The 27,930-nt window shown below is 28.9% G+C and overlaps 1 protein-coding gene across 1 annotated transcript in view; it reads left to right on the top strand.

Annotated features, from left to right (window-relative positions):
* The window catches only part of LOC105845905 (uncharacterized), a 110,444-nt gene that overhangs the window by 77,849 nt on the left and 4,665 nt on the right, over nt 1–27,930 (top strand). The window contains exons 6-8 of the mRNA XM_065796205.1: nt 2,219–2,686; nt 14,169–14,657; nt 19,924–20,199. Coding sequence (XP_065652277.1) covers nt 2,219–2,686; nt 14,169–14,657; nt 19,924–20,199 — 1,233 coding nt within the window. The remainder of the gene's footprint in view (nt 1–2,218; nt 2,687–14,168; nt 14,658–19,923; nt 20,200–27,930) is intronic.

Here is a 27,930-nt window from a genome sequence, read left to right as displayed (position 1 = left end):
CTGTATTAATGACTTCTTGGGGTTATAAAATGAAGTAAACAATTAAAATGTATTCAAATACTTTTTATTTTTAATTGATTAACATTCATATACACAATAAAACCAAATAAATCTATAAAATAACGACAAAAATTAATAAACCTAATGATAGACACACATTGTATCAATATTTTGTGAGCCCGCCTTTGGCATCAATAATTGCTTGGATGCGTCGAGGCATGCTTTCAATACATTTTAATGACATTTCTTTTAAATTTATATCGTGGTTCCAATAATATATAGTTTTTTCAATCAAATTAACTTTGTTTGTGATATTTTCTTTTGAAATTTTTCTCTTCAGGAGTTCCCAAACGTTTTCTATTGGATTGACGTCTGGTGAGTTACCTGGCTAATCCAATAATGGAACTTTTTCTTCTGAGAGGACCTTTTTTATAGATTTTGCAGTATGGCAAGGGGCACCATCTTGCATAAATTTAAATTTCTCCATTTCACCAAACCAATCTCTTAATTGTGGTAACAATCGATGTTGCAAGACATCTCGATACTGCTCTTGCCTCATAATGCCCTCTACAACGTAGAGTCGACCCAAACCTTTTCTGCTTATCACGGTCCAAATCATGACAGAAGTCGGATGTTTCACAGTTTTTATAACACAGTCTTTGTGATATTTTTCCGATATTTTATGGCGAAAATACTGAGCTTTGTTTGTCATCATTTGGAATGTGCTCTTATCACTAAAGCAAACCTGAAATAAAATATTGTTTTTATAATTTCTCATACCATGTTTTCATAAAAATATTAAAATAATTTATACACAAACCTGTTTCCAATCTTCTACTGTAAAGTTTTTATACTTCAGAGCTCATTATAGTCTATTTTCTTTCGTTTTGATTGTTAACTTTGGCTTTTTTACTGGCCGTCTACTATTATGACCGAGATCATTGAGTCTTCTCTGCAATGTTCTGGTGAACATTTGAATTCCAGAGGCTTGTAATTTATTTTTTATGAAAGAATTAGTAGCAGTCCTATCCTCCTTTATAACTTTCAACAATGTTCTTTCACCACGAGGAGTCAAAAATTTTTTTTACCACATTTACCTTTCCTTTTTGGTGAACAGTTATCACCCATATCCAATTTTTTACAACTCTCTGTACTGAGGTATGTGAAATACCACATTTTTTAGCAATTTCACGCTGTGAAAGTGTTTTTTCGTTTATCAAAGCTTTTATAAATCCAATTTTTGTTGGTGAAAGATCTCATTTTTTACCCATTACTAAAAAATACAAGATTTTTGAGGTTAGAGTTGTAACATTATCAAAAATGACCTTTCTGTAATAATAATATTAGAAAATCTTAATTTACAAGTTTAAATTATATTAGTAAAACAAATAAAAACTAAATATTGCACTTACTTCTTCAGAATTCTAAAAAAAACACGATAAAATAGACAGAGAAAAACATAGAGAGAGAATCATGTGCTTGTAAAGATGACAGTTGAGTAATAGTGTCATGACAAGATAGCTTCCAGAAATGTCAGGGATGCCAATAGTAAACAAAATTCTGAAGAAATTAACTTTATGCATAATTGACTTCTTATAAATAATACATTTAAAATATATTACATTGCTTTTCAATTGTTAAATTCAACTTGAATAAAAAAATATGATAAAAATATTGGTGGCACTAATAAATTGTCATGGGACTGTACATACATACATACATACATACATACATACATACATACATACATACATACATACATACATACATACATACATACATACATACATACATACATACATACATACATACATACATACATACATACATACATACATACATACATACATACTTACATACATACATACATACATACATACATACATACATACATACATACATATATATATATATATATATATATATATATATATATATATATATATATATATATATATATATTAGGTCGGGGTGAATGAATTCTCATTTCAAAAAAAGGTGTATACATATATATATATATATATATATATATATATACTCACACAATTACATACTTACGTAATAATATAATCATTATAACTAAAACTTAAAAAGTATATACATTTTTTAAATTGATTTTAATTTGATTTAATAGTTTTGCTTTTTTATTTTAAAACCTTTCTACACTTTTTTTTTGTTTTATTTTGTATTATTATACATATTATACTTTTATTGTTAGTCAATCAACGTGTGGTGACATGGGGTAATTTACTTGCAACATTGACATCTTTAGAAAAGACATACTCTTTATCTTTCAAGTTATATCTTACATCATTATTAGGGATATTCGATAATATTATTCATTTAACCATTGGGAGCAATAATGAGCAATATGGTGACATGTGTCCTGCTGTTTGGATTAGTTTGGGAAAGTTGACCATTTGTTCTGCTGTAAATTTAGAAAAAAACCATTGTATAACCACTTATCAACTTCCACTATATGTGTGGTCAACTATAAAAATATCACAAATCCAACAAAATGGAGTATATGTATACAACATACATATAAATGAATTTGTTGTTTATAGCACTGTAAATACAAATCCCCAATCCTTTTCAAATGTTTATGTTTATTCTGCAGATCCTTGGCATAGTGAATTAAGAGATGGTTTAATTAAAGATCTAAGAATTGTAAATGAAAATGAAAGTGAGTACCTGATTTTGATTTCATTGTTTGTATTGTTGTTATAATTTTTATTTTGATATTTTTCAATTTTTTCTATAAAAAATGTTGAGCAACAGATATTAATTTTCTAAAAATTTTTGACATATCAAAGTTAAGTTCTTTTTTTTTTTTTAAATCTATGAGTTTTAAAGTAAAATTTCAGTATCATATATTATATTGTGTAAACTAAAAAAAATTGTGTTAATATAGAAAAAAGGAAAACAAATTGTTTATAAAAAAAAAGTTCATACACAATTGTATTTAAATCTCTTGAGAAAACATATTAAAAAAATTTAACATCACTTATACTATAGTCTGTACTTTTCAAATATTTTCAAAGGTTATATATCAAACAAGATCAAAAATATTTTTCTGATAGAAAAAAATATTGAAAGACTTATGAGAATAAGCTGCCAACGAAGGGAAATCCTTTGATATTTTCATTATAAGTAGTACTTTATTACCTTAATTTCATTCTGTCTGACTTCAGGAATGGTTTTTTGCCCCATTGTGAAAGTTTATGTTATTTTAAAATGTTGCAATTATGGTGCCTGTCAGCAACAAGGCTTGATGTGCATTATTAATGCCCTGGTTAACCTATGGAAAATATCTTTAATTCCTATATTGTGTTTTAAGCAACTAAGGTACAAAAAATGCTTGTAATTTTTAATTGGCAGATTTGTTTAATTACATTATTGGTCCTGTTGAAAGAGAACTTATCTAAGACGACTAAAAATTGTGTGTAAATGGAGAGTTAAAGCAAGACAAATATTTTTTTCAATAGCAGAGCACAAATATTCGATCAAAGATTTTGTAAAAGTGGTTGTAATGATTCAGCACTTTTCAAGTGAGTACTCTAAATAAACGCAACTATATTGCACAGCAACATTACATTTTGAATAAATTTTTATATTATTATTTTTTTATTTATTTGATAATTTATTTAAATTTCTTTAAGAATAACTAAATAAAAAACAACATTTTTAACATCTTTTTTACAAAAAAGTTTATATTTTGCAAGGACTTTATTTTGCTTGTATAAACTGACTTTGTAGGGTGTGGAGTCAGGCACGGGTGTAAAATGGCAAATAGTCGCCATTCCTGCTGAAGCCCGTTTTTAATGCTTAAGCTAAGGAATTAAAATTTATAACAATACTTAATAATACTTATTAAATTGCAATTAATACTCCTCTTCTGTTTGTAGTTCTACTTGCTAAAATTTATGCCATATTTTTATAATCCGGCAAAATCAACAATAAAAACAGCATAATTAAAAGATTTTTTTTTCATTGAGAGTTTATTGCAAAAATGTTGGTACTAGAAAAGTCAAACAGATAGAGTTCATTTATTTAACATAAATAGCTCCCACAATCATAACAAAAAAAAAGCTGAAATTAAGATAAACCGAAATTTCGGGAACTTGAATTTAGTGCCAAAACTAAAACCGACATTTAGGCAAACATTTTACCAAAACCAATATTGCATTTCGTCTTGTCAAAATTTATTTTACTAGAAAAATTTGTTTAAAAATGCAATAATGCATTTGTTGTTTTTTTATACTCATACTATGTTAGAATTAATTAATGTGTTTCCCGAATTAAGATTTAATACATAAGTTGGTGATTTAAGTTAATTTTGAAATTTAACAACTGGCAGATTTTCTCTGTGAAACAAGATTTTTTGAGGTATTTTGTGAAAGTTTTCAAAATATTTTGTAAAAATTCTAAAAAATAACTGTTTTTCTAAATTAGATAAAAATTGGTTTTTGGTATGTTTTTCAATCGAAATTTTGATATTGGTTCAAATCAAAATTTTGGCTGAAACTGATACCAAAACAGAATTTCAGTCGATCACTAGTTATAATATACTAACTGTCTGAACCCATAAAAATATATTTTGCGAGTCCAGACTGCCAGTATAGTATAATTGTTAATCTAACTCAACCTGTATAATTGGTGCTCTATTTCTTTATAATCAACTAACAAAAATAAATCAGGTTGTTTTTTTAAAATAAGTCATACATTCAGCCTGACTTGAAATATAGTAAAACAAATTTTTGTTATTAGCTTTACCTTTGATGTTTTAAAGCAAGTTGTAATATGTAATAATTTAAACAAAATTTCCTGTTGAATGAATTCTTGATTAGTTGTAAGTGTTAATATACTTAATATTGAATTCTTGAATTTGAAGTTTATCAATAAGTATTTACAAACCTCAAGACAAGACTGAAATCAACATTCATTAATAGAAAATGTTGATCTCTATCTAGTTTTAGTTTATTTTATATAAAGAAAATTAACTAAAGAAAACATATTCTTTGTTATATATCAGTTTTTACTGATTAACATAAACTAATATACTGACCATTTAATTTAAATACTGAATATTTGACTAATATACTGATCTTGTGGATACTGATAAGCATATATTTGGTTTCAATCTTATCTTTCAAATCATAAGCAGTTAGTTAGCATCATTGGTTACAAATCAATTAACAAACACATAGTTTGTGGTATTCCCCAGGGTCCTGTTCTTGTCCCCTTATTGCTTTTGATTTATATTAATGAGATAAAAAACTCTGTCCACTTCTCATCAGTCCATTTGTTTGCTGATGATACAAATATCTTGCATATTAATAAGTCTCATCATTCCTTGTGTAAGAATATAAACTTAGATCTAAAGGTTTACTTCATTGGCTAAACGCAAACTTATTTCTCTGAATGTGGAAAAAATTGAACTAATTATTTTTTTATCTCCAAGACAAAAACTTTTAGACAACAATCATATAACTAAAATTAAAATTAGTAATAGACATTTATATCCAACACACATTGTTAAATATCTTGGTATTTTTATAGGTTCGAACCTCTCATGGAATTTTCATATAGATGCACTTCGAAAAAAACTTAATCAAGCTAATGGCATGCTTTCAATAATTTGCCATTTTGTTGATAAAACTACCCTTAAGAATCTGTATTTTGCAATTTTTCAGTCTCATCTCAACTACTGCTGTCAGGTTTGGGGACAAATTGGCAACTGTAATATTAATAAACTGTTATCAGCACCAATTAATCTGAATAATAAATTAACTCCATAATACAGAAACTTCAAACTTCTTCAAAACACTTAAAATTCCTACCTTGTTAACACTAGTTAGATTTGCTAATCTTCTTTTTGTTTTTGACTCCCTTAATAAAAATTTACCTTTCTCTATTACAACCTTCTACGCTGAACTCAATTTAAACATTCACATTTAACTAGAAACATCAATAATGGAAAACTAAATGTTCAATTACACATCAGTGCATCAGTGAATGGAATCGAAGTCTTGTGTGCATTGTGAATAAGTTTGAAAAATTAAAACTTAAAAATAGTTTATCTTCATTTACATTTAAAACAAAATAAACATACAAATTCTAAAAAAAAAAATTTTATTTTTATCATTATTAACTTCTTTTAGTTTTCTTATTTTTATATTTCTTCTCACTATTTTTATAGAAACTTTAATGTTTTTGTCATTATTATTTATATTTTTTATTACTGCTATTTTTGTTATTACTATTATCATTATAATTGTAATAAATATTATTGTTTTTGCTGTTAGTTTGGCTCTATTAATTAGTAAAGTTATCATTGTTATTATTATTATTTTTTAAATTAGTATTATTAATACATTTGGTGTCACTCCTTTGATCAGGTTTCTGCAGGAGTGACTCCTTCCTTGTCAATCATTTATTTATATTTATTCTTAATAATGATATTTTTGTTTTATTATTTATAATTATTTATAATTTTATAGATATTCTTATTCTTATTACTGTTATTGTTATTATTATTATTAATAATATGTTATTGTAATTAGATGATTGTAAATTTTTGTATTGTATCTTTATTTTTAATAATTTCTATTACTTATTAAATTATTTTTTATCATTTGTTTTTATTTTTAGTATTTATTTAACTAAATTGTTATGTAATCATGTTGGTAAGCGTTTACTATAGTGTATATAGGTAACTAATTGTTACTTGTTTTTTAAATACCTTAACAGCATAAGGCATTTTCAGAAATAGAAAAAAATGAAGAATAATTAAAGAAAAGATTGCTGCCCCATGCCAAATCTTCAGTCGACGTAGCAGCAAGATATAAGGTAGTCAATGTATGTACTGAGGCCCCCAGCACCAGGCTATTTTAGTGTGACACAGAGTGCTTATCTAAACACACATTCATATTTTGACTGTAAACAAATTCATGGTTTGCCTGTATGTATGTATGTATGTATGTATGTATGTATGTATGTATGTATGTATGTATGTATGTATATATTTATCTTATATAAAATTAGTAACCAAATGAAAGCTGTATTTATTGAAAGTTACATTTAGAATTAAAGTTTTATTTATATTTAGACTCATGATTTTGGTTTAAATATTTTTAACTAAAATGGTGTCTTTTTTTTTTCTAAAATAGTGCATACTATAAAATACAAAAAATTCACAGCAACTACAATAACAGCATAAAATTTTTTTTTTTTATTAGTAATTATGATAATACTGATGTTCAACAAAAATTAATTACCATAATTTTAAGAGTGTAAAGTATTGTAAGTAATATATTTTTCCATTTTGTATAACCATTATAATATTCATTAAACCCTCTATAACCCTCTGTAAATAAAAAGTTTTTATGTTATATAGTCAATAGCAGGGGCGCTGCCAGCATTTTTTGGTCTTTGAGATAGCTAACTTCCAGACATGGAAGTTCATATTCATCAATAAATTTTAAGTTTTATAGTATTATCTCTCAGCGTTCAAAAATTATGACAATATAAAATTTGCAACCTTCTCAAATTGAGGGGGGTTTAAACTTTATATGGTCATAATTTTTGAACGCAAAAATATTTTACTATGAAATTTAAAATTTATCGATGAATATAAGCCTAGTTAAAAGTAGTACAAAAAATATTTCATCAACTTGTTGCTCTCATCTTTAAGGCAGGTGGGGACAAAAATTTTGAAGTTTTTTTGTTCTCAAGCTACAATCATCACAATTTTTTGCAAAGCATCCATATTTGACATAACTTTAAACATATAAATGTTTGGAGTTTGCTCCATGTCTGGAATTTAGCTCAAAGACCAAAAAATGCTGGCGGCACCCCTGGTCAATAGACACATCAAGAACTCTACTTGAAAAAAAAAATTCTGTTACCAAAAAATATCAATAGAAAAAAAAGTTTTGATTTCCATCAACTATAAGAAATTTCTCCAAAATTAATTTCTTCAAATCTAATTTTAAAGAGTAGTAATTATAAATAATCTCTAGCTCGTTCTATAAATGATCTGACGTGCAACTCGTAGAAAATTATTTTTACTTCACATTCCCATTTATTATTTTATTACAAGTTAGTACTATTACTTTTTTTAATTTTTATTTTATTGCATATTTTTGTTAAGCTAAGCTTACACATCAATTAAAACATTTTCATACACATGACATGTTCTCAATTACACTAAATGCATTTATATTTATAGTTAGCTAACTATTATTAACAACACTAATTAGTGTTGTTCAGTTTATTAAATGTTTACTGAAAAAAAGCAAAATTGTCGGATAAGTTATAAGTTTTTTATCAAAAAATTTCAAAAAAAGATGGTAAAAATTCTTCTTCTTCCTCTTATTTGCATTAAAATACTACTTCTTAGTTTTCTTCTTCTAATCTATTATTAATTATAGTTATACTGAGAGTTTAAAAATATGTTCCAAATCTGTTAGACAGGTTTACACAAATGTCTGCACTGAACAATGAATAGCAAAATTTTTAAATGGCGTTGTTGGCTGCTTTTAAAAAAATTAGGAAACATATGCAGTAAATGGATGTGACTTGCTGAAAAACAATTAAAACGAGAATGAGTTTTGGTTTATGGAAGATTAGAGATGATAGCTAGTTTGACTAGGTACCATAATAATATTTGTAGAAAAGAAAAAAAGATGCAACTTTGCTACAATTTTGTAAATGTAGTTAAACCTCTGCTTTCTGTCTACTCTCAAGCTAGGCAGAAAGCGAAGGTCCAACTACATTTACAAGATGTTTTTAAAATCTAGAAGAGAAAGAGGTCAGTCTAAATATTTAGAAGAACCAGCCCAATTATGACAACAGTATTTTATACATATATGAACAAGAGATTTATAGAGGTAGAAAATGAAATTAGGAGTGAGAAATTTGCAAGCATAATAATGAGAGGAAACCTTAGCAGATGCTAACTTTGCAATGGATTGTATATATGGTTTCTATGGTTTCCATAAAATGTCAGTAATCAATGAAAATCCAAGAAAACATAAAGTAGAAAACTCAGTAAGAGTATTGTAATTCATCAATTTAGGAATTCAGTATTGAGATTAGTTTGCAGTAAACTGAGTTTTGTTGGAGTTAAAATTAACAAACTATTGCAACCACCAGGCTATTACAGAGGAGAGATCAGATTCAAGATTGGCTATTTGTTTTAAGGGATCAAGAAGTTATATATTTTATCAAGACAGTAGTATATGGTTATGTTGTCAAATATAGCCACTTTAGATGTAGCAATGTCAGGAAGATCATTAATAAAGATAAGAAACAATACAGGATCAAAGATAGAACCTTGTTGTATTCCAGAAATTGATGGAAATAAAGAAGAGTAATGACCTTTGAAGATAACTTCAATACTGTGGTTAGAAAGGAATGGTTTAATATTCTCAAAAACTTTCCCAGATACGCCAAATGAAGCCACCTTATGGAAAAGACCAGCATACCAGACTTTAATTAAAGTTTATTGGTATGTCACCACCATCTAATGCATAATAGAACCTTTCTGTTATAACAGTTAACAAGTCAGCTGAAGAACAAAAAGACTGAGATTCATATTAAGTGTCAGGAAGCAAATTATTAGGCTCGAGATGAAATGTTAGAAATTTGTTAATTAAAGACTCAAAGAGCAATAATTGAGAGAAGACTGATTGGATAATAGTCAAAGTGTTCATCAAAGTTTTTAAAAACTGAGACCACATATGCGATTTTTTCCTTTTATCTTTTTTTTTAACAGGCAAGAAAACAAAATTAAGTTGAGCCATTATTTTAAATAATTATTAAGATTAAGTTTAGAGAGAGAAGGAAAGTCTGAAAATCTCTTTTTAAAGAATATGACAGGGATGTGATTAATGAGTCTGAAGAAGAAGTACAAAATATTTAAGAGAGATCATAGAATAGTCCAATCACCTAATGGAGAACATGGAAAAACTGAATATAAGATAAGAACAGAGATCAAAGTGATAGAAATATGACAGAAATAAAAGAGTGAAGGTTAATGATTAGGATGGTCTAGAAAACAAGTCACAAAGTTAACTACCTCAGTAGAAACTTGAGAAATTCAAAAATTGTAAGTTTTGTTGCTAGCAGGGTCAATAGTGCTAAAGTTAAGCCATTCAGTGTGATGAGTAAAGTCACCGATAACAATAATGGCTAAAGGCTTGGTTGATTTGATCAGAAGTATCATCGAAAAGAGTACAGTTTTGAGAAGAAGTAGAATGATAAAGAACAAAGTGAAAGGTGATTGAATGAAAAGGTGCTTAATGGAAGCATATAAAAGAATGCTCACGGATCAAACCTGATTTTGCAACAAATAGCTGAATTGATGCTTATGTATATGTCCGGGCCAAGCAAGTCTTTGTTAGAGATTTTGCAAATTATAAGATAATTGCCGTCAGCATTAAGATCTGAAGATTTAACAACTGAATTTAAATTAGTCTCCCAAAGAGCAAGTAAGTCTGGTGAACTTTTTAGGAGACTTACCTAGTCATCAACAAGTTTCACTTATGAAAAGTTACTTTGAGTACCATGAACTTTTGTAAAACAATATAGTGTGGTGATTTTTTTATGTTTATTATTTTTGGGTACTTTAGTCATGTTTTGAGTTATTAGAGAACTTGACTCAAAATCCCTAGAGTTGAGTCAAGAAGATCCAGCATTCATCATCATAGTCTGAAAACAATGTAACACAGGTTTACATCTACACTAGCCTAATAGATTAAAAAGGCATGTAAGGCTGGTCAACACAATTTTTCTGTCTACCCCTAAAGTCTTTGCCTAGGAAGCCTGTTATAAAACAGTATCTAGATGCAGTTAACATTTACCTGAAAGGAGTATGTTTTTTGAGACATTCTCAAGCCTTTTCTCAACCAAGACTTTTTAGTCAGTGTTTAGTCAGTTGTTTTAGTCAGTGTTTAGTCAGTGTTTTAGTCAGTGTTTCTCCTAGCTTTTGCCTAGAAAAGCAAATACTGCAAAAAAACTGCAGGGCAAGTTCTACTGGATTACATGTTACCAATAGCACAGAGCTACTGTTAAGAAGTCGGTTTTTGAGAAATATAACACAACTATATTCCCTCAAAAAATCAACTACAACTTGAAAATTGCCTTCTTTACCACACATTTACCCATTCACCTGTAGAATCCCCCCTCCCTGCTGTTATTTGGTCCTTCTGAGGTAATTTGTTAATTCCAAATTCAGAATGCTTGAAAACACGAGGATATGGTATAAACCTGTTTGGTAAGATTTTTTGAAATTCTTTGTCAATTTTTTTTCCTTTTGCACCAATATATGAACCAAAACTTTTGTGATCAAGAACCAATTCACAATTGATGATAGGGAAGCCATTCTAATTCACATGAATTATATGCACTGTAGACTCTTGAAGTAATAACAACTATATACATGTCAAGAATATATTCCAAGAAAACATTATTTGTTTTTTCTTTAAAAACAACTTTTGGATATTGTGAATTCTAATCTTGTCCTCCATCTGACTGTGATACCCAAAATGTTTTAATATTTCCAGAAGATGTTTTAGCAAAATTTTCGAACCGTTTATCATAACTATGTGGTGTATGTCTGTGCAAAGACTGAAAGTGTTTGATGAATCATGCTTTCCTAAACAGATAGCTATATATGTTAGCCCATTGTTTTATATCTCAGTTGTATTGTTGCAAACAAAATTATGATGGACAGTTGAGAAGACATAAACTGAAGGTATCAACTTATGTTTCTTGGCTGCTACCCAATTGTGATCTGGTAATTTTACTCTGTATTCTGTACTCATCATAATTAGCTGTCTTTTACTTGCTGCAGCAGTTCCAAGAACTATCTTAGCTTTATTATCAGACAAAAAAGGCATTGTGTTATGAGACCCAATAAAAATGCATATTTTCATAGCAAAGCCTGATGGCAACCAAACCAAACTGGGAACCATTTGTCTTTTAGCCTCATTTGTATTTCAACGAGGTGGTATCAGACGCCTGTATACAGCAGTTCTTTCAATATAGTAGCTTTTTTTATTGAGCATTTGTGTCCGATAATCTAAGGTTTTATAAAGCAAGATTTATGTACTCAAGAATGTTCAAGTCGAAGAGTTTAATTAGCTGGTTGAATTAACTTTCTTTAGTCCATAACTGTCAGCAATAATGGTTCACCAGTAGATGAATTAACAGATGCAGATTTAACCTCCAAAGTAGCATTTAAATAATGCTACTTTGCTAAAATATTTGTCCAATAACTCAGATTCTTATCTTTTCCTTTTGCTACAACCGTTTTTAACATGTTTAATTTTGTTTAATAACAATATAATGATTGTATGTATGATTGTACATGTATGTATATGTATATAAAATAAATAAAGATTTACGCTCATTAAGAAAAACCTGCAACAAATCAATCAAAAATTTAATTACTCTTCTATCAGTTATAAACTGAGATGGCCTCCTTGATATTGTAAACACAGATAAAGCATGGAAAAAGTTTTCCAATAAACTGTAACAACTATAATAATGCATTATGAATTGGTTACAAAATCTGTGAAATAAAAGACATTATTAAACCCGTGCATAACACCAGAAATTTCTGGGAAAAAAAAAAGAGAGATGGTTATTAAAAGGTGGAAGAAATATTACTGTAATGAGAATTAAAATCATAAAAATAATTGTCAAAATATTTGGAGCAAAATAATCTCCCCTCCTCATTTTATTTTCTCCTTGTATTAAGGACTTAGGAGTATTTAAAAAATTACCTGATCTATTAATTTAATGTGAAGTTTTTTTTTTGTGCCAATTTTTATTTGACATTTATTACATGTTCATTTGTATACATACACATACAAGTATAATTATTTACACACATATAAACATACTAACATATAAATATATATACTAATACATACATACATACATACATACATACATACATACATACATACATACATACATACATACATACATACATACATACATACATACATACATACATACATACATACATACATACATACATACATACAAACCTGTGTTGTCAGCCCTGTTAACAACTGTAAGAATAATAATATTATTATAAAAATAAAGTAATAATAACAATGATAGTGATAAAGAGAATACTAATGAAAATATTTCAGTTTAAAAAAGATTAAAATAATAGATTTAACAAAAAATATCAAAATTAGTATTATAACACAATAGAAAAGAGAAAAAATATTAGATAAATAGAAGCTCAGAGTTAGGGTTGTATATGTTAAGTTGTAGAAAGGTTAAAGATTTATAAACAACATTTTTCAAATTTAAATTTTGAGAATGATTTAAGAGATTTTAGTTAGGAAGTGAGATTGTACCATGATTGTATGCTTTTATGGATTTATAGCCATAATGAACAGTTTGATGTTTAGATACAGATAACTTAAAGTTGCAAGCAGATCATAGAAAATAGTTACAATTTCCCTATAATTAAAAAAGTTGATGGTAGAATATTGTGATTTTGGTTCCAAACAAATATGCAATTTGGTAGCTGAATATGGTCACACAATTTATGGACTTTTGATAAAAAATAGAGTAATTTGCAGTTCAAATGTTGGAAATAAATTAACTTAAGAGCTTTATTTTGGAGATAACGGGTGGTTACTAAAAATCCGGACTATCTTTAACTGAATTTTAAATGCCACAAACTAAATTATTTTTTTTCATGCTTATATCCATTTTAAAGCTTATCTGCTAAAGAAAAAAAAATTGCTTTTGTGTGCACAATCATTATTTGGAGGGAGGTAGGGTTCTGCAGAAGGCTCCAGCATGGGACCCCATTTTGGGATGTGGGGGCCATGCTTGCAAGTGGTCTTTTTTTTGTCATATTCCTAATGTCAAGTTTACTACCTCATCAATTAGGGAGGAGGTTGTTTAAACTGCAAATATTTGACTTTAATAAAATTAAAAGATTTAAAAAACACCAGTAAGTGTACTCATAGGGCTTTCATAGAAATAACATTTTGTTCTTTTTAGATTAAATTGATTGTGAGTTTGACAGTGAAATTTATAATGAACATCATGTGGAAAAATAATTAGCATCATCTTTTATTTTGAAAAACAATATTTTTTTTAAATAGTTTTTTTTTAATTTTTTTCAGTAGAAACTTCAGACTCTGTTGAGCAGAAGTTGATTTATGGTAACTTGAATGCAACACTATCCCTTCTAGAAAAAACCTATACAGTTTCTTTTAAATTAAAGCCCAGATCATATTCACAAGGGTGGAAAAGCATTATTCATTTAACAATTGGAGGCAATTGGGGTCAATATGGTTTTAGATGTCCTGCTGTATGGTTTCATGGTGATGGCTCAGGGAGTTTATATATTTCTGCAGCTGTCAATGGAAATCACGATTATATATTTATAACCCAGCCTCTGCCGCTAAATCAGTGGTCAAGTTTACGAATATCACAGTTTCAAATAAATGGAATTTATATGTATACAGTGTATTTAAACGAGTTACTTGTTCATAGCATTGTAAATAAAAAGCCACAATCTTTTTCTAATGTTAAAGTTTATACTGGAGATCCATGGTCTGATGTGCAAAATGGCTTCATTAAAGATCTTAAAATTACAGGTGGAAGAAGTGGTGAGTAATTCTAATTTTTATACAAAAAAGGTTTAAACAATACTTTTTAACTATTTCTATGACACCTTTGCATTGAGTAAAGCTCTTTCACAGCTGTAACAACTAATTGAATAATCGTGCTAGTTACATAAGCATATTAGGATCAAAAATTATAGTTACATAGGAACAAAAAATGTTAATCAAAATGTGTTTGTAAAACAAAATCTTTATGAACAAGAGTCTAAGCTCTATATTTTCTTTTTAATTCTTAGATACATGTATAGACATTAATTTCCTAAACTTTTAAAAGTTATGTTTCTTGTGCAGCAGAAGTCATCAATCAAGGATGGAGGATGAAACACTATGCAAACCTTCTCAGGAAGTGCGTGTGGTTGCACTCCTTGCTCATCCAAGCTTAAAGTAATTTTTTTAGACAACTTGACCACATTTTTATATAGTAAGCGTTTTAAGAATTTGCAGCAAAATAAGAAGCTATAAGAAACTAGAGAGAATAAAACAGCAATACTCAAAGAAAAGAAACGCTGTACGAAATAGAAAATCTAAATAAAATAAGCTAAAAAAATTCAAAAAGAAAGTTGTTGTCAAAATAATGATTAAATAGTTTACTGTTTTTATTTTCTTTTTTTTTGGCGTTTGTTGTGGGCTAGTGTGTTGTTAATTTACTGAACTTACTAACTTACTCACAAAATTTTTAGGAGCCTATTAAGAAATTTTTTATAAGTTTTTAAATATATTTTTTCAAGCAGAGCAATTGTTATGTTCATTATCTCTAGTAATTTGTATTAAAGTTGGAAATCGGGTAATATAAAAGAAACTTTTATATTGCCTGACATTAATTTCAGATATGCATCAAATGTAATGTAAGAACTTTTATAAAAGAAACATGTTTTATTCTTTTATTTGATTTATTCCTTCATTACAAAATTTTTTAATCAAATAATATATTTTATAAACAAATTGCAATTTATTTTCTTATTTTCCTATTATATAAGTATTGAGAAAAAAACGTCAAATATAGCAAAAACATTTTTAAAAGCAAAAAGGCGTTAAAACAAATAAATGTAAGAAAAAAATTCAACAATATTTCTCATAGCAACAACCCTCGGAGTTAGGGTCGGCATTTGGCAATGTGGACCTAACTGCCGTCCTTAGTTTAACAATTTTTTGCCGAAGTTGCCTCTATTTTTTACGGTGAAACCTTTGTAAATTAATGTTTTTGTTGACCTTATGCTGACCTAAAACAGTTTAAGGTTGGCAATTTATTGCCGATTTGAGTTTTTCTAAATCCGAGGGTTGTAACAAATTAGTTTTTTAATTATATAAATTGATAAAAATTGTGAATAAATTGCACATCAAAACTTTCAATTATTGTTGAATTGTTATAAGAGATAATATGTCAGTGTGTCTAAAAAAATTACTTAAAATGGTGGAAAAACAAGGCGTGTGACCGCACACGCTTTCTAGGAAGGTTTGTTACTGGGATGGCACTATTATTATTGGCAACAATAAGAATGAATTTGTTTGTTAAAAAAAAGTGTAAACTCTGAAAAACAAAATTTATTTACCAATTTTATTTCTCTTCATTATATTAATTGAATTTTTTTTTGACACTAAAACAAACTTACAAAGTAGCCACTTTTTTATTATTAAGAGTACTTTTGAGTTCTGTAAGATTGTTGTTTAAAAAGAAATATAATGGTATCCAACAATGTTTTTCACCATGGTTAAAGTTCTAGATAAATAAAATAAGTTTAGCCCCTTTCAATCAATCACCTTTGTTCTTTATCATTCTTCTTCTTCTGTCAAGACTGTCTGTAAAGACTCTATTCAATGTTATTTCTGATCGAATTGACCAAGTCTTTTTACTTCATCCAAAATTGTTGTTATTGTTGACTTGCTCATCACTCTGAATGGTTTGGCTCTAGCACCACTGATCCTACTGGCACTAAAGCTAATAACTCTTATATTTTTCAATCTCTTACTCAGATAGGTAACTTTGTGACTTGTTTTCCATACAATCCCAATCACTTACCTTTACTCCTTAACTTGTGTTTTGTCTCTAATCCTAGCTTGTGTTCAGTTTCTCTCCTTTAAGTGGTTCAGACCATGCTATGACCATGCTGTAAATCTTTTATTGTGTGCATCTTCAGACTCACCCTATCATCACACTAATTACTTTTACCATGAAGCTGACTGATTTTCATTGAGAATACTCTTAGGTTGATGTATTATCTTCCTCTGTTAGTAATTGTGCTTCGCTCGCAATCTCATGGATCCAAGCAGATTGTAAGCTTTTATTCCATCTTGTTGGTTTCAAGTCCAGCCTCATTCTACCCCATAGTTTTTACTTTCTTGTGCAGCTGGTCATTCAAATTGTAATAATTTTTTCATCTTTTTCACAAGAACAACTCTCTTGAGAGAAAATATATTTTTAGTGCAGGCAACTTTTTAGTTTATCTCAGAAGTTAAGTTTTAGAGACTTTTGGAAAGTCTTCAACAGTGTCATTAATAAAGTCTAACATTCTATTTCTATTTGAATGGTGTGGTCTTATTACATCTCCTGAGGATAAAGCAGAACCAGTTTTAAAGAATTTTTCCTTTAATTGAACACCTGAATCTAATGGCGCTCGTCCTGTCATTCCAGAGAAACAGATTAATCTATTGTTAGTCATCCAAATCATACATATTGTTAGTTATCCAAATCACTTCGACTACCTTTGCTATAGTTATTTCTCTTCTAAATTCATCTGCTGATTTTTAATTGATTTGTGGTCCAGACAGCATTCTTGTTATAGCCTTGCAAAAGTATTCTCTAGATTTAAACTCTATTCTTCTCAACAAACTATTTAACAAGTGTTAAATTGAATCTTGTTTTATTGCCTGCTGGAAAATGCCATCAAACTTTTGAAAACTCTGGTGAACACTATGATCCTTCTAACTATTGTCCAATTAGTTTTCTCTCTATTATTAGGATGGCCTTTAAGTAATTAGTCAACAAATTTCTAGCATCTCATGTTGAGTCTTGTTTTGTGACATTCAATGCTTTTGCTCTTGACATATCTAAAGCTTTCAATGAAGTCTGGCAATCTAGTCTTCTCCATAAGGTGGCTTCATATGGTGTATCTGGAAATACTTTTGAGATTATTAAATCATTCCTTTCTAATAGTATCAAAGTCATCCTTAAAGCCCTATACTCTACTTCATTTCCAATAACTTCTAAGGCTCCATAAGGTTCTGTCGTTAGGCCTGTATTGCTTCTCGTATTCTTCCTAACAATCTTACATCCAAAGTGGCTCTATTTGCTGACAACACAACCATATACTCCTGTTTTGACAAAAAGTTATCACATTTTGGACTCTGCTACAGCCTTTCTTGATTTTTGACAAAGTATTGTAAATGTAGTTGGACCTGCTCTTTCTGTCAAGCTTGAACCAATATCCCATTGACTCAAAGCTGCATCTCTTTTCTACAAATACTATCATGGTCACTTCTCAAACTTTCTATTATCTCTAGTTCCATCAACCAAACCGCATCCTTACTTGACTGGTCATTTAGAGAAGTTCCTTTTTAAAGTATCTTTTTACTGTATTTGTCCCTTTATGCTCTAATATCTTGTATTCATTTAGTTTCAATCCTTGCATATTGCTGAATTAATGCTTTGGAACTCTCTACTATCTTTATGTTTTCCGTACTCATAAAATTTACATTTTTTTAAGTCTTCTATCAATTTTTTTCTTTTTCTTTAATAATATTCTTTGTTCTCTGGTAAATCCCAACTTAAAAAATGGTGACTTGCAGGCAACCATTCTTTAATATGGTTTACAGCCAACCATTCTTCAAGATGAATTAGTTTAAAAAGAAAAGATTAACTGAATTTAAAAAGTAAAAATTTAATGAAAATTTTAATAGTAGTAATATAAAGAAATCATGAAAAACACTAATATTTGCATTTTTTTTTTTTAACCAAAATACTTGCTATCAAAATTCTTTCATTTTTGAATAATTTCTTTACATTAAAGAGAGCCATTCCAAAAATGTATGTTTTAACCAAGTCTCGTCAGCTTAATTTTGATAAACCAATTCTTGTTTAATTTTGTTTTTATAAAAAGTCTGATTTAAATAATTTTATTTTCATTAAAGACTGCCTTCCCTGACCAAAATCCTTTTCAGAGGAGTTTGGTCAGGGAAGGGATTATCTATACTTACTGTGTCTATCCCTATAAAAATCAATGTATGTGCACTCTATCTCTATCCTTACATAATTCAGTTGATATAAATAAAAAGATCAATAAAAGCCAGATGAAAACAATTTATCGAAACTTAGTTTTTTTTGTTTAAAAAAAGATTTTCTATATATATTTTTTTCGATACTTGTTTAAATTTTGAGTTTAAAACCAAGAAGTTTAAAGTTCAATTCCATCCTACACCTCTGGAATTGTATGGAAATAGAAGTTGGTACTTCGTTGTGCTTAACCGGTTTCTCTACAGCTTGTTTAAAAAGGTTTGTGTTTTGGAATTTAGAGTTGAGTGAGAGTTTCAAATATTTGAAACTTGGCAGTGGTGGAGTGGTAGAGCGCTTGCCTCATAAGTGAGTTTGAACTCTGTGACAGCCTTTCTTGATTTTTGACAAAGTATTGTAAATGTAGTTAGACCTGCTCTGATCCTCACCATGTCCCTGGCAGTACCACGCTCAAACTTGTTTCGCCTTGCGGCAGCCTTATTCATCAAAGGTCATGTTTTAGAGTTAAAGAGTTGTAAGATGGTTGTAACCACAATCAAGTAGCCCTCCACGATAAAGTAGCCTTTCGGCCTTAAGAAGTAAATAACATTCTTCTTGACTGCTTGGTCCCTCTAGAGCCTTGGGAGGGTAAATTCAATAAAAAAGGAAAAAAAAATTTATCACTTAAAACACTTTATTTTTATTTAAAAAAATTTCAATTGTGTTGCATAATTGTGGTGTAGTTTCAATGATGGTACAAAAGTGTATTCTTTTGATATTGGGGTTGTCCAATCTTTATAATATTTGTTCTTTTTTATTATATATATTAAATTTAAACATGGTTGAGCAAGTAATTTTATTACTTTTGTTGTTTTAATTGTTAGCTATGATTAGGTTACTAACTCTTTATATTGTCTTAATATTTTGAAATATATAATGTAAAATGAAATATTAAAAAACCTTCTTAAAATAAAATCTTAAATCTAAAGTATATTTAAATACTTAAAAAAAAGTTTTTTCAAGTATAAAACTTTTTTTTTCCAAAAGGAATCTGGATTCCAATGATGACTCGTTTTTCCAATTGGGAATCAAGTTTTTGGAATAGGAGTTACGAGTCTTATGAAAATGGTTTTGGTCTAATTAATCAGCAATGGATTGGTTTAAAAAAACTCTATCAAATAACAAACACATTTTTCACAGATATGAGAGTTGATTATTTTTTCGAAGACAGTATTACATTTAGTACAATGTATTATAATGTTAATATCGGTTCGAGCGAAGATAGTTATGTTTTAAGCTACGAAAGTTACGATCCTAGAGACTGTAAGCCTTAAGTCATGCTATTACTTTGTTTTTTATATTCATTATTTATTTATTGGTTTCTTATACTTATTATTTATTTATCTTTTTTTTTATATTTATTATTTATTGTTTTCTTATACTTATTAATTATAACAATCATCTATTATTGTTTAATATTTTCTATTTATTATCCAGTATTGAAACTTCATTTCATTAAAATAATTTGTTTTTTTTTTGCAGTAGGTTTGTTTGTATATTACTGCAAATGCATAACTTTTCAATGGTATTTTTAATAAAACTTGAACCAAAATACCAAGCAATCAAATGTTTTTTCATTGTAATGTTTTAAGGTCTTCCTAAACATTTTTAACTTATCTATTTTTTTAAGTAATCAGTATGATAAAAAAGTGTTTTTTTTCTAATGAACAACTCCTCGACTGTAATAACCTCCCAGCTTCACTACGGTGAATGGCAAAACTTGTAAAAATTATTTCAAAAAACCCTAAAATCCATAAATATTTAACAAATAAAAATATTTTTACAATGTACATTTTTTAACTTTTTTTAAAATAAAGTTTTAATTTTTTTTAGTAAATGAAATGTTTTCTTGAAATATATTTTATAATAAATTTTTTTATATATTTAAAAAATAAAATAAAATACCACAAAAAAAAAATATTTTAAGTATCTTATAGGATAAAATATTTTTAGTTAAAAAGTTAATGGACAAACTTCTGGCAAAAAATTTGCAAATGCTAAAAAGGTGAATTCAATATTATCTCTTTTTACAAATGAAAGCAAATTTTTTTTAAAAGTGTAGCAAAAATGAAGGTCTTAGTAGGTGTTATAACAAAAATTCTTCTTTTATGCCTTTTATGTTAAGTAGATCACTCAAATGTTCTTTTATGTTCAGTAGATCAGTCTAACTGCTGCACACTGTCTAAACTTATGGTTTCTTAGATACTTAGTGGATTTAAAATGCTTATAATATAAAAGCTTAGGTAATTTTTTTCAATTACTTCTAAATCACTAGAATCCATAAACTTTTATACTATTAAATTATAGTTTAACAGGATTTAAATTGAGAAAGGAGGGGATAAAATTAAAATATTAAAATACAAAATAAATTTTGCTGAAATTAAAAAAAGGCATTTATTTGAAGTGCAAATGAATTAAGTATTTTGGATTGGAGAGCATCCTCTTATTATGTTTGAGGAAATATTAAAAGATAAAACAAGAAAAGTGAAAGACAAGATAGAAGATATTGCTTTTTTAAAAGACCAGCTTGGTAAAAGAAACGAAGTATTACAGGTAAAGATAAAAGAATTTCTTTATGAAGAAATGAAGCACATCAAAGTTAAATAAAAATATATCAGTAGAGTTATATAAGAATGATTTAGATAATCTAAGTTCTGCTAGGTACAGGAATTAGGCAAGGAAACAGGTATTGACTTAGAGCAATTTTGGCGTATTTAGGCAAGTTTTGGGCGCCACCCAAATTTAAAAGTTAATAACTTTTATTTATTTTTTTTATTAGCAAGTATTTTTTTTCACGAAAAAATGCCTTTAATTGGCAATGTTTCCATCTATGTAACCTTACTACACGCATCAGCACGGGGGTACCGCTGCTTGAATTATTTTCCTAAAATAGCCCCTGAGGTTTAAATTTCACTTACGAGGACCAGTTTGTCATTCAAGATTTATTGGAAAAGGTTTACACTATTTAAAGTTGTATCTTTAAATGAATAAATTTCAAATCCTGACTGACAAACACAAAGAAAAAATAACTGCTATGGCTTTATTCATTTGTCTTTTCTATACATAATGGTTTCTAAAAGCGGATCTAGGTTTCTTGCCACCAACATAGGTATACGGTCATTTAACATTTTATTAATAAGTTAGAAAGCTCATTGATTAAGGTTCCTTGCCACCAACATAGGTATACGGTCATTTAACATTTTATTAATAAGTTAGAAAGCTCATTGATTAAGGTTCCTTGCCACCAACATAGGTATACGGTCATTTAACATTTTATTAATAAGTTAGAAAGCTCATTGATTAAGGTTCCTTGCCACCAACATAGGTATACGGTCATTTAACATTTTATTAATAAGTTAGAAAGCTCATTGATTAAGGTTCCTTGCCACCAACATAGGTATACGGTCATTTAACATTTTATTAATAAGTTAGAAAGCTCATTGATTAAGGTTCCTTGCCACCAACATAGGTATACGGTCATTTAACATTTTATTAATAAGTTAGAAAGCTCATTGATTAAAGTTGTTTAAATGTTCTTCAATATTATTTATTAGGATATGAAAGCTTACTGGCAAATGAAAAGGTTTGAAGAACAGAATCTACTTGACTCTCGAGCTGTTTCAAGCTCTATTCTCAGACATACTTGGTATCTGGATCCTACTTTGGTAGATTTGCTTTTGCAGATAAACAATATAGGGAACGTGGTGATATGGCTAAAAAACTGTACAGTTTATAATGTCCAAGTTTTCCTTTAGAGCACCAGATAATGAACCAAGCTATATCGAATAGCCTCAACTTCAGCAAAGATGAGCCTCCTAGTTTGACTTTATTAACGACAGTCAAATCATGGCTAGTTTTTGACATGCTTAGACATGGAAAAACAGAAACTCAAATGATGCATTCTCCACTAGAGTTTTTGAAATTCAACAATTTTTATCTAGAATTTAGAGTAACAGTCAAGGGACTTGTTTTTAATCACTTCTCTGAGAGGGCAGTTAAATTAGTTCAAGACCTAATAAACAGAGCATATTTTGAAGAGAAAAGGCAGGGCATTTATGGATTTTATTGTTTTTTGAAACAATTTTTATAAGTTTAATTTTTTTTTGTGAATAGAACCCATTTTATTTTGATTAAATAAGTCTTTACAAACATAAGTTTAATAAAAAAGTTCAAAAATATTAAATTTGATACTTCCAACAAACTGTTTTAAAAATGGTACAAAACCCCATAAAAGTTGCCCCGTTACCCTCTGAAGGGACCTTTAGGATTTTCAAAAATTAAAAAAAAAAATTTAAATCATGGCTGACAACACAGGTTTTAAAGTGGGGGGTGGGGGGGGGCAAAGGGGGAACAATCGAACATTTCTGAAAAAGTCCTCTATATCTAAAATTTTCTTTGAAAAAAAAAGGTCCTTTAGAAAAAAAGTGGGCACATGCCCCCTGGCCCCCCTGGTGTTGTTGGCCCTGTTAGTGCTAAACCATGGTCTGGGCAGATAACACAATGTAACAACATTTTTGTTTATGTCAATTTTTTAATGTTTCTTACATAATTTTGGTATGCTGATTTCAGTGGTACCATTGGTTTTGCTCTATCATCAAAATTTCCTGAGAAAAAGCATAAAGTATATTTCGGAGTTTTCGTATATGTGTAATGCATTTATAACGTTATATACATATATATATATGCTGATTTTAACTTATTCTCTCCGCTGAGCCACTGACAGTGGCTCATGAATTTGTTTTTCTCTCCGGCGAGCCACTGTCTGTGGCTTTGTATATTTTGTGTCTTTTTTCTATAATCCCACTTTTAAAATTACTTTTCTTGATTCTAGTTTTTTAGGTATTCAATTGTCACTTCCTTTGTTATTTTTTATGTTTATTTATGTTGATTTAAAGCATTTTTTTAATAAACATCAGCACATTTTGGGTATGATTTTTTTAACAAATACTACTGAGAGAATGAGTTGACTATATTCTCTTGTTTATTTTCAGTTTAACTAATTACAATTTATATGAAGTGGTGAATATGTCTAGTAGATCCTGCAAGCTTTGTCCTGACTCATTCTGTTATGTTTGTGGTTACTATATTAGTCCAACACAAAATAAACATAAGATTGTCAATGGTACGAAATTTTTTACTTTATATCATGCTTATTTTGGCATTACCATGGGAGATCAGGACAAATCGTGGGCACCACACTGCAGTTGTGGCAGCTGCAGATTAACTCTGGAAGGATGGCTGCGTGGAATCTGAAAGTCAATACCCTTTGCGATTCCGAGAATATGGAGACAACCGACGAACCATCATGATGAATGCTATTTCTGCATGGTTGATGTTTCAAAGGATAAAAAGCTGAAGGATAGGCTGACTCTAGTTTATATAAGTATACCCTCTTCTATTGGGCTAGTTACACACAGTGATGAGTTGCCTGTTCCTAACCCACCTCAACCCGAAGAAGTAGCTGCATATCATTCTAATGTAGACACCAGATGAACTCCGTGATGGCTGTGATTTCAGGGAACCGAATGATTCACCTATTTCCCTAACCAACAAGAACTTGATGACTTAGTACGAGATTTAGGTCTCACTAAATCAAATGCAGAACTTCTGACATCACGGTTGAAAGAATGGAATTTATTAGATCCAAGCTGCATAACCTCGAAATACCAAAAATGACATAAAAAATTTGCATCCTTTTATGTAGTATCAGAATCACTGTGCTACTGTCATGACGTTCGTAGTCTTTTCGATGACATTGGTATTGGTCACAATCCTGAAGAGTGGAGGTTATTCATAGACAGTTCAACAAGAAGTCTAAAGGCAGTTTTGCTCCATAACGGAAACCTATTTCCTTTGATTCCAGTAGCTCATTCCGTTTATCTAAAGGAAGACTACAAAAACGTGAAGTTGTTGCTTGAGAAAATTAACTACGACAGTTACAAGTGGGATGTATGTGGAGACTTTAAGATGCTAGTGTTTCTTCTCAGTCTACAAGGAGGTTACACAAAGTACTCATGTTTTCTTTGTATATGGGATAGTATGCTGTAGGCCAGCACTTCACAAGACGTGAGTGGCCAGTGAGAGAATATTTATAGCCTGGTTCGCACAATGTTATTAATCGATGCCTGATAACTGTTGAGAAGATCTTAGTGCCACCCCTTCACATTAAATAAGTCTTGTCAAACAATTTGTCAAAGTATTAAACCCAGCTAGTGCAGCGTTCCAGCATATTTGGCAGATGTTTCTAAAGGTGTCAGATGCAAAAATTTCAGCTGGTGTATTCGTTGGTCTGCAGAGTAAAGTTATGTTAGCATGTAAGGAGCTGGAGGACAAAATGTCTGCTGTTGAAAAAGAAGCATGGATTGCGTTTAGACATGTTGTTCATAGTTTTTTAGGCAACAATAAGAGTGACAACTACAGAGAGCTAGTGGAAAACTTAATTGTGTGGTACGCAGATATGAAATGCAGAATGTCAATAAAGCTGCATTACCTGCATTCACACTTGGAATTTTTCAGACCAAACTTGGGTAATGTGAGTAAAGAGCATGGAGAACGTTTCATTAGGATATCTATGCAATGGAAAAAAGATACCAGGGCAGATGGGATGCAACTATGATGGGTGACTACATCTGGTGTTTGATACGCGATGGCAACAAACTTCATAAAAGAAAATCTTGTTCAAACATTATGTAATATATATATGTAACGTGATGTAACATGCCGTTTTGTAATATAACATAACATTTTTGAACTAGTAAATGTTATATATTGACTAAAGTTGTATCTCATGCAAAATGACTAATATTAATTATATGTTTAATTGAATTTTTGGTTTATAATCAAACGGTTGATTTAATAAAAAAACCAATGTCATATTCAGACTCAGCATACTCAAATTAAATAAGAATCAAAAAATTTCGATAAACAAAGAAAATTTTTTTTTCTACATTGTGTAAGCTAGGGTTCTTTTTTAAAAACACACTAATATATATATATATATATATATATATATATATATATATATATATATATATATATATATATATATATATATATATGTATATATATATATATATATATATATGTATATATATATATATATATATATATATATATATATATATATATATATATATATATATATATATATATATATATATATATATATATATATATATATATATATATGTATATGTATATATCAGGGCAGGTCAACATTTTATATTGAAAATCGACATAGTGTAGGGACCATTAAGCCTTAAATAAGATATTTTCAAAAGAAAAAGAAATTTTAGGATCCCGTCACAAATTTTCCCAAAATTGTTTAAAAAAAATTAATTTTTCATCATTTAATAAAGCTCAGTCGTTTTTTAACTTTGATTTTTTTAATATATTTACATAATGTAAACCAGTATATGTAAAAAAAGTTATGTTAAAACATAAGCATTGTTTTTTAGTCAATTTTTGAAATAACATTTCACTCTAATGAAAATACAGAAACAATAATGCAATAAAAACATAATTTTGAATGCTTCCTTATTTATTATATTGACATTTACTTTCAAATGTTGGCATAATTTTTCGAGAGTCTAGCAAAGTCAAAATGAAACAACGTTGACTAGCATGTCCAATATGGTCAGCTAATACTTTTGTAACAATGGCAACATGTCTTTCAACACTTTGGCTGTAACATGGAATGTCTAAAAGTTGCAAAGCTTCTTTTATATGTTCCATAATTTCCGCTTCTGTTTTATTGCTAAATTAAGGCGGAGGTACGACTAATTCTTTTTTCCAGTCTATCATGTTAATATAATCGTTTGAAAAAATATTGAGTGTATTCGGTATTTCAAAATTCTGTTCTTTACCTTCTTTGTTACGCCGTGCTTCCAATATGCAGCTAGCATGTTTCCAATAATTAGCTAACATAGTTAAAATAATGTTTTCCGGATGTTAAAAAAAAGAGTTTGTATTAGCTTTTTTCATAATACTCTGCTATGGTTCTTTGGTTTAAGAAATCCTATTGCAAATAGGGTAGATGAGGGTAATATGAGCACCTTAAACGAAAATTAAAATATTTTCAAAAATAGTTATGCTGGATCCAAAATTTTTTAGAATAAACGATTTTTAGGGATCCCTACTCATGATCCACTGAAATATTTGGGCACCCAAAATTTTTTCTTAAAAACACAGGTTTTAAAAAAGTAGCAAAAGTCCTCATATTACCCAGACCACTTGGTAATATAAGCACTATAAATTAGCTCAAAAAAAAAATAACATTAATTAAGTTAAAATATACCAACCTGACAATTAGAACTAATTTTTGGAATATAATGATTCATTATTAACAAAACTTGTCATTAAAAGATTAAATTTTAAGCCACTTTTTATTGAAACAATACTGCTATGTTTTCCGCAACAACAACAACAACAAAAAAAAAGTTCGTTTTTTTTTCAATTTTATTAACTCAAACCTTTGAACGATAAATATTCAAATTTTTTGAATTTAAGTTACAGATAAATATTTAGTATTGTTAAAATATTCAAATTTTTTAACAATACTAAGTCATACAAATCGACCATATAAAGTCGATTTAAAAAATACAAAGCAACTTTAACTTCACTGCTTACATCTAAGAAATATTTAAGTATGCTCATATTACCAAGGTGCTCATATTACCCTAATCTACCCTAAACCAAAAATTCTTTGAGCCATGACTTGCAGATGGATGTGTTTTGATGTAAAATCAAGTAGGAGCACACATTTACAATTATTGCATGAAATCAAATAATGCCGCATCAGGATCCACAGTCGAAACGTATAAACGCGATACTCTGTTGGCTCGTGTCAACCATCTTGTATTGTGCAATAGCCCAGAAGAACGATGCTGAAGCAATGGAGGAATATGTCCGGAAGAAATGGTATGACACATTTCGTATAGATAACGTTGATCTTAATTCTTCTACTAATCCCTGAGGAATCAATTCCAAATTTTG

Source organism: Hydra vulgaris, chromosome 04, assembly GCF_038396675.1.
Source record: "Hydra vulgaris chromosome 04, alternate assembly HydraT2T_AEP".
Taxonomy (NCBI): Eukaryota; Metazoa; Cnidaria; class Hydrozoa; order Anthoathecata; family Hydridae; genus Hydra; species Hydra vulgaris.
This window is presented reverse-complemented; position numbering and strand designations above follow the sequence as displayed.